Raw genomic sequence first — 16,119 nt, forward strand, 5'->3', positions numbered from 1 at the left:
TCTGTCCAAATCAAGTCTGTCCATCAGACACATCATATGCAGAGAAATTCTACTAGAGACCAATAAATGTAAACTCTGCAATGGCACAGCTAACTGTATTTCTTTTTACAAATGACAACATTCAAATGAAAATAAAATGCTTCTAGCTGTGAACTACTTGTTATGAATATTTGCGTTGTATAATTAGGCTACCCAAAAACTCAATAAAATTAGAACCTTTCCCATAGTTTTTCCATCAACAATTCCAATATTTGAGTTAGAGGAGGCAACAGCTATTGTCACTGCATTCAGGGACCCAGGTAATTTCTGGGGACTCGGGTAGTTCATGGTAAGATCCTGGGAAGTGTTGTCGAACAGAGAGACTTTGGGGTGTAGGTTCACAGTTCATTGAAAGTGGAGTCATAGGTAGACAGGGTAGTGAAGAAGATGTTTCGTATACTTGCCTTTATTGGTCAGTGCATTGAGTACAGAGGAACTTTGATTATCTGAACGAGATGGGTGGGCACTATTTCGTTTGGATAATTGATTAGAGAGGAAACTCGATTAGCCGAATACCAATTATCCAAAAATCGGATTATCTGAAGGAGATCTCCCAGTCCCGATGGAAACATTACATCAAAGATGTGCTTCCAACAGTGATCACATCTTTTGTTTACAGTGATTAAACAGGCACGGTCTCCAAATGACAGACTGCCCACCCTCCCTTTCTCCCTACACTTTCCCTGAAGTTCTACAGAGGGGTATACCCTAAACCCCCCCCCCCCCCTTCCCCACATAATCTCTCCAACATTGTTCTGAACAGGGCAAAGAGGGAACCTGTCAAAATGTTGCAGTAAAAGGTTGTGTGGCTGGCTGTGGCTGCGCACATATGTGTGTTTGTTTGTGTTTGTTTGTGTTTGTTTGTGTGTGTGTGTGTTTGTGTTTGTTTGTGTGTGTGTGTGTGTGTGTGTGTGTGTGTGTGTGTGTGTGTGTGTGTGTTTGTGTGTGTTTGTGAATGAGGAGGGTGTGCCAAGCAGGCTAAGATAAAAGGTATGGAGGAGGGACTTGGGGGAGGGCCGTTGGGAATGCGATAGGTGGAAGGAGGTTAAGATGAGGGTGAGGGGCAGTGTTGGGGCAGGGGGAACGATGTTGGGGCAGGGTTGCGGTGTTGGGGTCGGGGGCGCGGCATATGAATCATGAAGAGTTAATATACAAATGGAGTCAGTCAGCTTAGTTGGCTTGTGACACAGTGATTCTAATAGAATGGGTTCATTTCCTGTACCAGCTGAGATTACCATAAAGGACTCTCCTTCACAACCTTATTCCTCACTCCAGGCATAGTGACCCTCAGGTTAAACCACAAGACATCTCTCTCCAATAAGAGCGCAGCCTGTGGTCTGGTAAGACTATGGCATCTTTACCTTTAATATACAGGTACAACAAATGATCAGGAAGGCCTACAGAATGCTATCATTTATTGCAAGGGAAATGGATTATACTTCAGTGAACTTTTTATTACAGTTGTATAAGGTACTAGTGAGATTACACCTAGAGTCCTGTACTCTGTTTTGGTCTCCTTATTTAAGAAAGATATAACTGCATTAGAAGCAGTTCAGAGAAGATGTACTGAACTGATCCCTGAGATGAAACGGTTATGTTTCGAGGAATGTTTGGACAGGTTGAGTTGGTATCCATTAAAGTTGAGAAAAATGAGATGTGTTTTTATTGGAACATAAAATCCTGAGGGAACGTGACAGGGTGGACATGGTGAGAGTATTTTCCATTGTGGGAGAGACAAGAATTATGCACCACAACTTAAAAATAAGAAATCTCCAATTTAAGACACTGTTCTCTGTCTTAGTGGGATCTGTGGAGTTCCTAGCCCCACAGAGCAGTGACTATTTTTCAGGCTGAGTCAGAGATTTTTAACTGAGAAAGAAATCAGGTTATAGGATTAGACAGCAGAGTTGAGGCCACAATCAGATCAGCCAAATGTTCTTGCTCTGAGTTTGTATGTTCCTCTGTATATACATGGAAAGATTTCCTGGAATGGTGCCGCAAATGCAGGAACTGCAGTAAGACAAGACAAACTGTGCTTTGTGCCCATAAGAAAGATATTTAAGAGGAGGTTTGATCATAATGTTCAAAACCAAGAACAGTTTTATTACATTAAGTAATAAAACAACTGATTCCATTAGTAAAAGGGTCAGTAACCAAAAGATACAGATATAAATTGATCAGCAAAAAAACTAGAGAGGACATGAGGACTTTTTTTTATACAAAGTGTGTTGTAGTGATCTGGAACACACTCTTGAGGGGTCAAATAGCCTTCGGCTGTGTTGTATCATTCCGTGATGACAAGATGTCTGTTCCCATTATCCAACATAAACCAAGACCTCCATGTCCTCGGCAGAGTGGAGGGGGAGTTGAATTATTGGGCCACAGGGCGGTGTGGTTGATTGGTGTGGGTGTCCCGGAGATGTTCCCTAAAGTGCTCTGCTAGGAAGTGTCCAGTCTCCCCAATGTAGAGGAGATCGCATCGGGAGCAACGGATACAATAAATGATATTGGTGGATGTGCAGGTAAAACTTTGATGGATGTGGAAGGCTCCTTTGGGGTCTTGGATGGGGGTGAGGGAGGAGGTGTGGGCGCAGGTTTTGCAATTCCTGCGGTGGCAGGGGAGGGTGCCAGGATAGGAGGGTGGGTTGTTGGTAGGGCGCGGACCTGACCAGGTGGTCATGGAGGGAACGGTCTTTGCGGAAGGCGGAAAGGGATGGGGAGGGAAATATATCCCTGGTGGTGGGGTCTGTTTAGAGGTGACGGAAATGTCTTTGGATGATGTGGTTTATGCGAAGGTTAAAAATCACACAACACCAGGTTGTAGTCCAACAGGTTTAATTGGAAGCACTAGCTTTCAGAGCGCTGCTTCTTCATCAGGTGGTAGTGGAGGACATAATTGTAAGGCACAGAATTTATAGCAAAGGTTTACAGTGTGATGTAACTCAAATTATACATTGAAAAAAACCTTGATTATCTGTTGAGTCTTTCATCTGTTCAAATACCATTATAGTTTCACTCCTTTCATGTGTAAATCACAAAACCTTTTTTTAAAAGTTGCACTCTCAGGTTAGCTGTAACAATTGATATTAGCTAGACAATATGTTGAAGGTGTTAGCCCCCTGTGTTCTCTGCTATAAATTCTGTGCCTTACAATTGAGCCCTCCACTATCACCTGATGAACGAGCATCGCTCCGAAAGCTAGTGTGCTTCCAATTAAACCTGTTGGACTATAACCTGGTGTTGTGTGATTTTTAACTTTGTACACCCCAGTCCAACACCGGCATCTCCAAATTATGCGACGGTTGGTAGGGTGGAAGGTGAGCACCGGGGGATTCTGTCCTTGTTACGGTTGGAGGGGTGGAGTTTGAGGGTGGAGGGGCGGGATGTGGACAAGATGCATTGGAGGGCATCTTTAACCATGTGGGAAGGGAAATTGAGGTCTCTAAACAAGGAGGCCATTTGGTGTGTTCTATGGTGAAACTGGTCCTCCTGGGAGCAGATATGGCGGAGGCAGAGGAATTGGGAATACAGGATGGCATTTTTGCAGGAGGTAGGGTGGGAAGAGGTGTAATCCAGGTAGCTGTGGGAGTCGGTGGATTTGTAAAAAATGTCAGTGTTAAGTCGGTCATCATTAATGGAGATGGAGAGGTCCAGGAAGGGGAGGGAGGTGTCAGAGATGGTCCAGGTGAATTTAAGATGGGGGTGGAATGTGTTGGTGAAGTTGATGAATTGCTCAACCTCCTCGCGGGAGCACGAGATGGTGCCAATACAGTCATCAATGTAGCGGAGGAAGAGGTGGGGAGTGGTGCCGGTGTAACTACGGAAGATGGACTGTTCTACGTTGCCGACAAAGAGACAGGCATAGCTGGGGCCATACGGGTTCCCATGGCTATCCCTTTGTTCTGAAGGAAGTGGGAGGATTCGAAGGAGAAATTGTTAAGGGTGAGGACCAGTTCAGCCAAATGAATGAGAGTGTGGGTGGAAGGGTACTGTTGGGAACAAACGGAGAGGAAGAAATGGAGGGCTTGGAGGCCCTGGTCATGGCAGATGGAAATGTAGAGGGATTGGATATCCATGGTGAAGATGAGGCATTGGGGGCCAGGGAAACGGAATTCTTGGATCAGGTGGAGGGCGTGGGTGGTGTCTCGAACGTATGTGGGGAGTTCCTGGACTAGGAGGGACAGGACAGTGTCAAGGTAGGTAGAGATGAGTTCAGTGGGGCAGGAGCATGCTGAGACAATGGGTCGGCCAGGGTGGTCAGGCTTGTGGATCTTGGGAAGGAGGTAGAACCGGGCAGTGCGGGGTTCCCAGACTATGAGGTTGGAAGCTGTGGGTGGGAGATCTCCTGAGGTGAAGAGGTTCTGTATGGCCTGGGAGATGATGGTTTGGTGATGGGGGGTGAGGTCATGGTCAAGGGGGCGGTAGGAGGCGGTGTCTTTGAGTTGCCGTCTGGCTTCAGCGGTGTAGAGGTCAGTGCACCAAACTACCACTGCACCCCATTTATCTGCTGGTTTGATGGTGAGGTTGGGATTGGAGCAGAGGGAGTGGAGGGCTGCGCATTGTGAGGGTGAGAGGTTGGAGTGGAGGAGGGGGGTAGACAGGTTGAGGCAGTTAATGTCTTGGCGGCAGTTCGAAATGTAGAGATCGAGGGCAGGTACTAGGCCAGCGCGGGGTGTCCAGGTGGATGGAATGTGTTGGAGGCAGGCGAAGGGGTCCTCGGAAGGTGGGCGAGAGTCCTGATTGTAAAAGTAAGCACGGAGTTAGAGGCAGCAGAAGAAGTGTTTAATGTCACGGTGCGTATTAAATTCATTGATGCGTGGGCGGAGGGGGATAAAGGTGAGGCCTTTGCTGTGGACTGATCATTTGTCCTCAGTGAGTGGGAGGTCAGGGGGAATGGTGAAACTCGGCAGGGCTGGGAGCTAGGACCTGGTGTAGGAGTGGAGTTGGGAGTGGGGGGGTGGAGCCTGTGACTGGAGTGGGCGTGGTGTTAGGGGGAATGGGGGTGGAGTCATGAACAGGGGTGGCATTCCTGTCAGGGTTCTGGGGGCAGGGCTGGTGACAGTGGGATCTGTGGGGGGCGTGTCAGCAGAATGCAGGTGAGTGGCGTTGGTGGGGGCGGAAGTGGTGGCAAACACAGCAGTGGGGGGGGGAGGGGGGAGGGGGGCGGCAGACAGAAGAGATTTTCCTACAGAGACTAACTGAAATATTGTGGCTGTGATTAGATTAGATTATATTACAGTGTGGAAACAGGCCCTTCGGCCCAACAAGTCCACACCGACCCGCCGAAGCGCAACCCACCCATACCCCTACATTTACCCCTTACCTAACACTACGGGCACTTTAGCATGGCCAATTCACCTGACCTGCACATCTTTGGACTGTGGGAGGAAACCAGAGCACCCGGAGGAAATCCACGCCGACACAGGGAGAACATGCAAACTCCACACAGTCAGTCGCCTGAGGTGGGAATTGAACCCGGGTCTCTGGCGCTGTGAGGCAGCAGTGCTAACCACTGTGCCACCGTGCCGCCAAGGCAGCATGGTGGCCCAGTGGTTAGCACTGCTGCCTCACAGCACCAGGAATCCAGGTTTGATCCCACCCTCAGGTGACTGTCTGTGTGGAGTTTGTACATTCTCCCAGTGTCTGTGTGGGTTTCCTCTGGGTGCTCTGGCTTTGTCCAAAGATGTGCAGGTAGATTGGCCATGGGAATTACAGGGATGGGGTGGGTCTTGGTGGGATGTTATGGACTCAATGGGCTGAATGCCCTGCTTCCACTCTGTAAGGATTCTATGAGAAAATTGATTGCACAATATCCATTGTTCAGGCACTAGACATCCACATAAGTCTCCACAAGCAAAAACCCACCCTTTACTTCAAGTTAGAAGTACATCACACAGCCTGTTGACTTGTGCTCCTCAGGAGGCATCAAAAAGCATGCGAATAATATTTAAAGCAATTAATAATATTTGTAATTAAGTGTTTTGATCTTGTTTGTTGTGCCAAAGCTGAGCACGCTACATGTTAAACTCGCTCAGCGACTCCAATAGGGTGGAAGGCCATTTTCGCCAGCAGTCATGCAGCAGTTAAAGCTTGGGCTGCTGATTAACTTCTGGTGTTGTGGCCCTGCCTTCCATCCATAAACAGACAGTTTTTTTTCCTTCGTCTATATTGCCACCAAGGTAGCAACTGAGGAATAGGGCACCTTGTCTCAGGATCTTGCCGTAATTGGTCTCGTACCATCTTTCCTTGTTGTCAGGAACCATAGGACACCTGGAGGTGCCAGTTACCTTTAAATGGTCTCAGAGACACCCAATGTCCATAACAAAGGTAGTATTGGCTGCAAGCCTAAGGATAATGGCCAGATTCACTGAGACAATCCTAACAGGTTGTTTGCTCAACTCGCAAACAAGATCCCCAAATTTCTCAATTTCAATGTATGTTAATGATTTAGATGAAGGATTTAAATGTAATATCTCAGCTTGCAGATGACACAAAGCTGGGTGAAAGCGTGAGCAGTGAGGAGGATGCAGAGATGTTGCAGTGTGATTTGGACACACTGAGTGAGTGGGCAAATGCTATAGATAAATGTGAGGCTATCCACATTGGTACCAAAAACTGGGATGGCAGATTATTATTTGAATGGCTGTAAATTGTGGGAGGAGAATGTTCAAGGAGACCTGGGTGTCCTAGTCGCAGGTGCAGCAGACAGTAAAGAAGGCAAACTCTGTGTTGGCCTTCATAGCAAAAGAATTCAACTACAGGAGTGGTGATGTTTTGCCGCAAGTATATAGACACTGATGAAGTCACAACTGGAACATAGTGTGCAGTTTTGGTTACCTAACCTGAGAAAGAATGTTCAGAGGGTTGCAGTGAAGGCTTACCAAATTGATTCCTGTGATGGCAGGACTGATGTACGAGGAGAGATTGAGTCAGTTCGGATTGCATACATTAGAGGTTAGAAGAATGAGAGGGGATCTCATAGAAACCTAAAAAATTCTACCAAGACTAGACAAGTTAGAAGGATGTTCCTAATGGTGTGGGAGTCCTGAACCACAGGTCATAATTTAAGGATAAGAGGTAAACCTTTTAGGACTGAGGTGAGAAGAGATTTCTTCACCCAGAGAATGGTGAGCCTGTAGAATTCACTATCACAGGAAGTGGTTGAGGCCAAGACATTTTGCGTTTTCAAGAAGGAGGTAGATCTAGCTCTTTTGGTTAAAGGGATTCAGGAGAGTATTGGGGGAGGGTGGGATCAGGTCATTGTGCTTGACGATCAGCCATGATCATACTGGAGCAGGCTCAATGGATCAAATGGCCTATTCTGCTACTAGCTCGAGACCTCCATGCCTTGTATGTGTACCTTTTTGATCAGGACTCAACTCTTGTGCTCGTGTTTTAGCCAAATTTTCTTTCTCATTTTTATCCTGCCATTTAGTTTTCTTGCACTGTTATTCATGTGTATCTTTTTGTTTACATTCTGTCCTCTTTTTTCTCTCTATATATTAGGGACAACTTTTTCATGCAGAGGGTGGTGTGTGTATGGAATGAACTGCCAGAGGATGGTACAATTACAACATTTAAAAGGCATCTGGATTGGTATATGAATATGAAGGGTTTAGATGGATATGGGACAAATACTGGCAACTGGGACCGGATTTATTTATGATATCTGGTCGGCATGGACAAGTTGGACTGAAAGGTCTGTTTCTGTGTTATACATCTCTATGACTAGGATGACAAGAAATAGCTCCAGTGATATCTTATTGCTCTTAATTTATACCTATTCATTTCAAAACCCCTCAAAATATGTTACATATGGTTTTAAATAGCATCTAATGCTAGGTTAGATAAGGAAATCTTACAGGCTGTATATGATTCACAGTCGTTTGATCAATAGTTCTTTAATTTGCATAATCAAAAAAAAAGATTATAGGATGACACAGAAGGAAGTAAATGAGCTCTTTACATCTATACAGGTTCATTGAAATAGATAGTGAGTCTACTTTACTAACCATTATCTCTACAATCCAGCAATTGTGAGTCACGTTAAATTCAAACTCTTTACGGTACAACTCATTTGGTTGTGAACATAGCACAACATTTATGCCAGTGGTTTGTGCAATGTATCATATTCTAGGTAAATTCCTTTGTTCAGTGCCATTGGTCAGTGTAAACACACTTTAGGAAATTAGTTATTCCAATCCCACTGCTGCCCTGTTACATAAAGATAGACAGAAATGTGGAAAATGGAACCAGTATTCAATTACTTGAAACCAACAGCCCAAATTAACATTACTCTTGCTTGTTCAGGTAAACCATAGTAGCCGAAGCTTGAGAGATTTCCCCAATGGTACAGCATTGCTTTCCTTTCCCTTTCTACAGTCCCTTGATCTGAACCAGTTTGAAGGTACCAGATGTGTAAGAGAAACAGAATTAGTGCCATTGCCTGTTGCATTTCCCTACCTTCCTTGTAAAGTAGCTTCTGTCTTTCTGAAGTTGTCAATGGTTTGTTTGAGTATCTGCTCAGACTGCGTGAGCTCTTCCAACCTCCGGTCCAGGACATCCATGTCACGCTTATTATTCTCCCACTCAGTGAGTTTTGTCCCGTCATTCTTCGCCTCCTCCAGATCCTGCAATTGCCAGGAGGTACCAATAGTGACATTAACATTCAGTACATCTGTTCCCTCTTTCCTGGGTGAGATAATATAATGAATCTCTTTCACCTTATCATCCATTTATAGGGAAAAAAAAACAATGCTTCCTTTCATACCACTGGGACCAACTGAACCCTCACGTTATATTGCTGCTGAAAACATTTCCATCTCAAAGCTGCGCAGACATTTTCACATTGAAACAGCCTCTGTTGGTTTGACGACAGTAACCTACTGCTCAAATGGCATTGCAACAGTTTGCTGAAGAGGTATTTACTTATTCATGATGAAAGGCACGTTCTAGTCACTCTATTGGACAAGTTGGCATGTAATATTCATGATATATTCTGATATTACAGCTACAGAGAACTTCAAACAATGGCATCATACAGGAGGTCTTTGCATTGCATTTTCACAAATGTTTTCAAATGTCTCAACAAAGAAATATCTAGTGGATAAGCTGTAAAACCAAATCTTACAAGAATAGCTTATTGTAAATATCTCACTGATCCATGATTTAGGTGCAGTTCATGTCAATGATTTTAAAATTCACTTGAGCCTTTTTCAACCTTTTCTGTAATATTTTGCGCACTAAGCATCCAAGTACTAGAGTGAAGACAAAAAGTATTGGCATAAGAATGGAATATTAGAGGTAATCTGTTCTCACTGTATGTACGAACACAGCATGGATCCTCATTCACAGTTTCCAGATTTTGCCCTCCATGCTGCTTTTCAGACAGGCCACCACACTGCTGACTAAAGCTTTGCCAGAAAACAAAACTGAATATTGAAATGGAAATCCAATCAGGTCAACGCTTGACTGAAGTTATGAGCCCCTACTGAAACTATTCCATATCACTGACTTCTCAAAGCCACAAAGTTTTTCACCCACCTGTTCTAAGCCTTGAATTCTTGCCAGCAGCACTAAGTGCTCCTCCTGCAGCATTTTTAAAGTTGCTTCTTTAGTGTGCAGCTCTCCCTTTAAGTTAAGTGAGATTTGGCATTCCTCTTTGATCATAGCCTCCAATGAAATCACTGACTGAGACTGTTTAGCAAGCTCAGCTTCCAGTGCTGCCTTCTCTTGCCGCATGATAGTTTCAACTTTTCGTATTTCACTTTGCTTCTCATGCAATGCCTCCTCAAGTTTGCTCCGAAGGTTCTTAACATTTGCCTCGGAAATTTCAAACTCTTTCATCTTTTTCTTCAACTGCGTTTCAATGTTTTGCTTGGCTGCTTGACAGACAGACTCTTTGAACTCAAGCTCTTCAATCTTTTTGTTCAGTTCTGCTGTTACACTTGCTTGTTCTTTCTTCTTCAAAAGGTCAAGCTCTTCAAACTCGCTGATTTTCTTTTGAAGTTGCACTTCCAAATTGGTTTTGGTAACTTCCAAATCTTTTATCCTATCTCTCTGGCATTTTGACTCAAGTTTCACTTCCCTTTCAAATTTTTCAAGGTTGGAGCACTTGGTTTTCCAGCGATGTAGTTCTTCACTCATCCCACGTTGTTTGATCCCCAGTTCTTCATTCCGTTGTGCTAGCCTTCTTTCAGTCTCTTCCATTTCTTTTAATAAAGTCTCCTGTTTCCCAATCCTTGCCTGTAATGTCTCCTCAGTGTCTTCCTTCATACTGAGCAGCTTTTCCATGCGAGCTATCTTTTCCTGTAGGACCTTCGTCTCCCCTTCCTTCAGATCTTCCAACAGCTCTTCCAGCATCTTGCTCCTCTCTTGCAGCTTCCTTTCGGCTTCTTGTTGCCGCCACTGTTGCTCCCGCAGCTGTCCGATTTCTTCATTCAAGCGTTCAATTTCATCCTTGCAGTCTTCCAGCTCTTGGCTTTTCTCATTCACCTCCATTTCAAACCTGCTTCTCATCTTCACAATGAACTCTGCCTTATCGATTTCAGCTTCAGCCTTTCTGCTCAGCTCTGCTTCGAGTTGCTTCTTCTCCTTAAGGATCTCTGGAGATATGTGCTGCCTCTCATTAAGTTGGCTCTCTGCATCCTTGATGCTTTTCTTGAGTTCTTCCATCATTTGCATGGTATTTTTCAGTGTTTCATCTTTCTCTTCAAGGTGCTTTCTAAGATTCTTTATTTTGCTATTTTGCTTACTTTCAACCCGCTTAAACTGCTCGTTCAGCTGTTGCTCAAAATTTTCCCAATCTCGGACTGTTTTTTCCAGATCTGAGCACTGCTTTTCCAATTGTAATTCACTATTCATCCTTTCTTCCAAGTCCACCTTGAATTTGGCAACCTTTGACTCAAGACTAGTTTTGGACTCTTCTAGTTCCCTGATTTTCAGAAGCAAATCTTTGTTAATCACCTCAAGCTGGGAATGGGCTTCATCCCGTTCCTTGATTTCATCAATTAACATTTTCATTTGCTCTTGGCAATCTTCCTCCAACTTCTCTTTTTCTTTCTGTAGCTGCTCGACTTGACTGTACCTCTCTTCTAATTTGCTTTCCACATCTTCTTTCTCTTTTGTCAACTGATCCAATTTGGCACAGCGTAAGCCAAGCAGTCTCTGCATCTCCTGGCTACGCAGAAGTTCCCCTTGAAGTTCTTTGACTGTTTCTGCTAACTCCTTCTCACTCATTTCCTGAATCTTCAAAAGTCCTTCTAAACTTCTGACTCTTTGGAGTAGCTCCACTTTGGCACTATGTTTCCCTTCCGTTTCCTCATCACTGCTGAGAGAATCTAGTGATTCCAGTTCCCTCACAGAAGCTAGCTTGCCTTTGAGGGCATCACATTCAAATTGAAGTTGATGATATGAAAGCTCCACCTCATTGAGCTTCTTCTTCAAGGTCTCCGACTCGTCTGTCCTATCCTCCAACATAACTTCATACTCTTTTAATTTCTCTTCTAAAATCTGCTGATTGTCAACAGCCTTATTTCCTCTGAATTCTGGCTCTGCTAAGCTTTGGGAACTCTGTAGTTTTAAAATATAAGTTTCAAGTTCTGCTATTTTGTCACCGCGATGTTTATTTTCATTGTCTAATTTTCTCAGTTGCTCTGGTAATGTTTCATTGTCTGCACCTGTCGACAACTCCCCTGGAAAAGACACAAAATGTTCTGTTTTCTTCGGTTCTGTGGGAGTCATCAGTTTGCTGTGTTGCTCCTCTGAAATATGTGGCATCCCTAATTGCACCCAGGTATTTTCCTCAGCGCCTTGTCCTTTATCTGCATCACTCTGCACTTTTATGTGTTTGCTCCCCATCATTTCTGAAACATTCAGGGGTTTCAATTTTCCTCTGATTCTAGATGAATTAAAAACAATTTGATGTTGGAATGATCTTTCTCCTCAGTAAATAGATATATCTTGGAAAATTTTGAATGGCATCTTCCAATGAAGATGTAGCATGTGCACGTAGGTCAGCTTGTGTTCTAGTTTGTCTTTAGTTGAAGCTCGGAATTTAGTCAATGCCTCCACGTCAATGTATTCTGTTTGCTTTGTACACTTTGAAATTTTCTCTGTTGGCTTATTTTTATCTTCTGTGAGTTCTCTTGAAGTCTAAGGACAAATGGAAAAGTGCAGATCAAAGGAAAATTAAATCAAGGTCAATCATTAAGAAATTCTATTTTCTGACAAAGCTAACTGGGTGGTTTTATTTCTCTTTAGGATCAAGTCTATGGCCCACTGCCATTAATTTTTCTTTTCTACACATATGAATGTCATTAACCCACACTAGGTTGCTAGGTATCCTCCATATGTGGGGCAGGCATAATGGATGAAATGGCCTTGGGCTGCATCATAATCATTCTGTGATATGTTCACTTATTTTTTAGATGTGGAAATGGAGCATTAGTAAGCTTTCTGACCATAGGATTTCTCCCTGATTAATCTGTCCCTGTCTTGCCCTCAATCGGGTATAGTTTATTGGGAGTCTGTTGAAATGGGAAAAGGTGGAGGCCGGGCCTGAACGACCATGAGGCAGACTACATGTAAGGCCCCAGTTGGCAGGAGACCTGTCTCCATTTAGTGCAGGGCAGTAAAAGACAACTAGCATCAGGAAGATAACTGCCTTGTTCAGAAATCGTTTAATTCAAATTATTTTGAAGCTCATTGGGAGTTAATGATGCTTCAGGGATTAAATTCAAATTGCATGGTTCTCCCATGTTTCCAGAAAGCTGCCCAGGGAAAATCTGTCAGGGTTGGCAGTGGCATACTGGGAGGGGGAAAATATCTCACTGAAAGCAAGGCGCTGTGCAAAGTTCTGACCTCGCTCTCTGCCTTATCGGCAAGAGCTTCCCTCCAACATCAACCTTCCCACTTTCCTATCAACGAATTCACTGATGAATCCTAGTGAAGGCCCCAATGCATTACCAGCTATGGCCTGGTGGCACTGAAGGGCTGACAGCCTCTGATTCACCAATAGGTTTTGGGGTTTGGGAGGGTTTGCAGACACTTAATCTGACTGGAGGCTGCACACTGTCCAGGTAAGTGTCAGCTCAATGGTCTCTCAATAATAAGCAAGACATGGTTCCCAGCAGATCTCCAACTGCTGGCTGGGACCTCTATTGCCAAAACTAGATTCCACCCATTGTGTGTATTACTGGGCATCACATTTTACAATGGATGTCAACACTGGAGATTTACTGATGTGATACAAAAGATGAGAGGTCCAAATAGGTGGTGATAAACCCTGTTCTAAGAACAGAAATCCAAAGTTAAGCTGAAATTTAATGTGAACCTTCATAATTATGAAGAGATCTGATAAATTAGAAAAAAAAACCTACTGGCAGTGGGTTTGGATACAAATTGGGCACAGATTTAAGGTACTCGGGGAAAACAACCAGAAGGATGTTGATGAAGGGTGACCTTTAAAGCAGCAAGTTGTTATAATCTAGAATGCAATTACTCAAGGGTGCTTGAAGTAGCTGCAGTATTGGGTTCAAAGGATTGTGGGAAAAGCAGAAGGGGACTAACTAGACAACCCTATTCAAAATTACACAGGGCTCTATAAATCTACTTCCCATCATATAAGTGGCATTAAAATGTGGCCTGTCACCTCTTTTATATGAAGGATTATAGTACTCTCTATTTGTCATTACAGCTGGACATTAGTCATTTCATAACATACAAATTTGCCCCCTGAACCAGGAAGATGACTTGTATTCCTTCTTCCACAGTAAAATAAGGAATATTGATATAAAGTGAGAAATTCCTCCTCTCGTACAACAGAATTAAAGTACATTGAAATGAAGTGTCACACATTTAGCTATAACTTAGTGATGTTGAATATGCCCTTTAATAAATGCCAATGGAGCTGATTGATTAATAAATAATAAAGAGCTTCATTTACCAAGTCTGAAAGTAGCTGTAGCTTACAAAAAAAAAGCCTTAAAACACATCTGCCCACAACACGTCAAGGGGAGCCAGGAGGGGATGCAGACGTCAAAAAAACTTATAGGGTCAGGGATGGGAGGGCCAGTGAACATAAAAAAAAGGACATCAAACATTTTCTGGTTTGATTGATGGCAGGCAGCTGGCCGAAGCACTTGTTGACAGGGTCCAACAACAGGGAGGTGAATATCTAATGGGGCAAAGTGTAAGACAGAGATCACCATTAGAGAGGAGGAGGCCAAAGGTTTCCTTAAAAAACTGATGGGAGCAGTCCTGTCCCTCTTGGTTCACTAGGGAATGCTGGGAAAGGTTTGTCGTTCATATAGTCACCAGGTCCCACCTTTATTTCATTGCTGAATTATTCAGCCACTTGGAAACCTAAGCAGCAGGAACGAATTTTAAACTGTTTCACTCCCCCACAATGGGGCACTTGAATGTACAAACATTGATCTATATCTCCAGCATTTAACTTTGTAACTCCCCTCTTCAAACCCCTGATGCTGGATTTAATATTAAGACAGGATCTCTATTTTGGAAGATTCCTTAATATAGATCAGCATTGCAATTTAATTAATCTTTCACAGATACTTCATGCAATAAAATAATGTTTGTGCATTGCTCAAAAAGATTTATTTTAATTCAAACAAAACTGAGTCAGATATTTTAGAATCACTATTTTACTAATCAGACAAGTTGAAACTAGGCAATATAATGAGTTTATCCTGGAACTGATCAATGTCAATGATCCATTCTAATGTTCAGTAAGATAGTTAATCTGCTTTTACATGGTATATTTGATATTCTGCTGAATATCTTACTATCCATAAAGTAGTTCAAATTGAATTCACAGTAGATTCAGGACATCAGCCGAATAAGGGGTCAATGATATAGTTCAGACTGACCAGATACGTTGCAGCAACTCTCCCTAGGTATCAGGTATGATCAAACAATAAAGTACGTTCACTAACCTGTGTTCCAGGAGGCCGGCCTCAGGGCCAGAGGATAAAAGCTAAAGAGAAAAACAGAAACAAAAACAAAAACTGAAAACATAAAAATCAAACCAAAAGTAAAGGAGACAGGGTAACAAGTGGGAGAAGAAGAAAAAGAAAAGAGAGGTTTAAAGAAGAGAAAGATATTAGCACAAGGTGACAGTTTGCTAATGCGTGTACATAAATGTGCTTGTCATCTGCAAATTTATAACTCAACAATACTTTCACATGTTCATTGATGCATCTACTCAATTAAATGACAAAAAAATTAATCTTAAAACTTGCAATTACTTTTTTTCAGATTTGTTTATGACACCAGATCTCACCTTCTCTTCTATTTCTTTGATTTGTCTTTTCTGAATCTCTATCTTGTCTTCCAATTCTTTAATTCGCTGCAGAGAAAAGACCACAGGGTGTTAGAGACCAAACAAAAACACATGTGCAAGTACAATTCTAGTGAGCTGTACTGATTTCAGGAACTGTTTCCAGTATTTTGTGGGCAGATTAATATTTAAACAGAATTACATTTCATTTTTTTAATTTTGAAATAAATTGTTAAGCAATTGGTAAATTTCTTGCTGATAAAATATAAATCAATTTAAATAGGTTCTTTTATTCTGGATGCAGGACTATTTTCAAAGCATACAGTCATTCTCCAGTAAGCATTCAGAAACACTACAGGGGTCAATCAATTTGCTAAGTGTTCCATAACTCTTGAACAATTTACTTTGTCAATTAAGAACTGGTTTACAGACTATTTAGTTATTATTAACTAGCCACAGCCACTCTGTGAATCAGGCCTGAAAAGGCAGTAATACCAAGTTGCCAGGATCATTGCACAATGTTACAACAAACGGAGATTAAAAGCTCAGTTGCTAATCTTTGTGAGGACAAAAGGCCACCAGTCTCCCCAGCCGCTTAGCTACTGACTACTCAAGTGTTAAAACAACTGCAAATGGAGATCTAAGTGTATGCGTCATTATCCTGGACAAATTCACAAACAAATGAAATAAATGTAATATTTTACAAAGATGCAAGCCACTTTTTCCTTTGAAAAAGTCTCATTATTGTACAAGTGTAAAGCTCATTGCTCTCTGTCGAAGCT

General features: G+C 42.8%; 2 protein-coding genes across 8 annotated transcripts in view; both read right to left on the bottom strand.

Annotated features, from left to right (window-relative positions):
• LOC140485656 (uncharacterized) overlaps positions 1-11,901 on the bottom strand; it is a 122,723-nt gene extending 110,822 nt beyond the window's left edge. For all 3 annotated transcript variants that reach the window (XM_072584033.1, XM_072584034.1, XM_072584035.1), the window contains exons 1-2: positions 9,583-11,901; positions 8,503-8,669 (exon numbers count right to left, since the gene is read on the bottom strand). In XM_072584033.1, the coding sequence (XP_072440134.1) occupies positions 8,503-8,669; positions 9,583-11,901 (2,486 nt within the window). The remainder of the gene's footprint in view (positions 1-8,502; positions 8,670-9,582) is intronic.
• An 81-nt stretch (positions 11,902-11,982) lies between these two features.
• The window catches only part of LOC140485657 (janus kinase and microtubule-interacting protein 1-like), a 355,381-nt gene continuing 351,244 nt past the window's right edge, over positions 11,983-16,119 (bottom strand). For 2 of the 5 annotated variants that reach the window (XM_072584041.1, XM_072584039.1), the window contains 3 exons: positions 15,341-15,406; positions 14,994-15,065; positions 12,039-12,192 (listed from right to left, as the gene is read on the bottom strand). In XM_072584041.1, coding sequence (XP_072440142.1) covers positions 15,015-15,065; positions 15,341-15,406 — 117 coding nt within the window. In that variant the 3' untranslated portion in view covers positions 12,039-12,192; positions 14,994-15,014. Of the gene's footprint in view, positions 12,193-14,993; positions 15,066-15,340; positions 15,407-16,119 lie in introns of all 5 variants that reach the window. The other 3 variants (XM_072584037.1, XM_072584036.1, XM_072584038.1) reach the window with 2 other exon arrangements.

This window comes from Chiloscyllium punctatum, chromosome 14 (genome assembly GCF_047496795.1).
Source record: "Chiloscyllium punctatum isolate Juve2018m chromosome 14, sChiPun1.3, whole genome shotgun sequence".
In the NCBI taxonomy this organism is placed as follows: domain Eukaryota; kingdom Metazoa; phylum Chordata; class Chondrichthyes; order Orectolobiformes; family Hemiscylliidae; genus Chiloscyllium; species Chiloscyllium punctatum.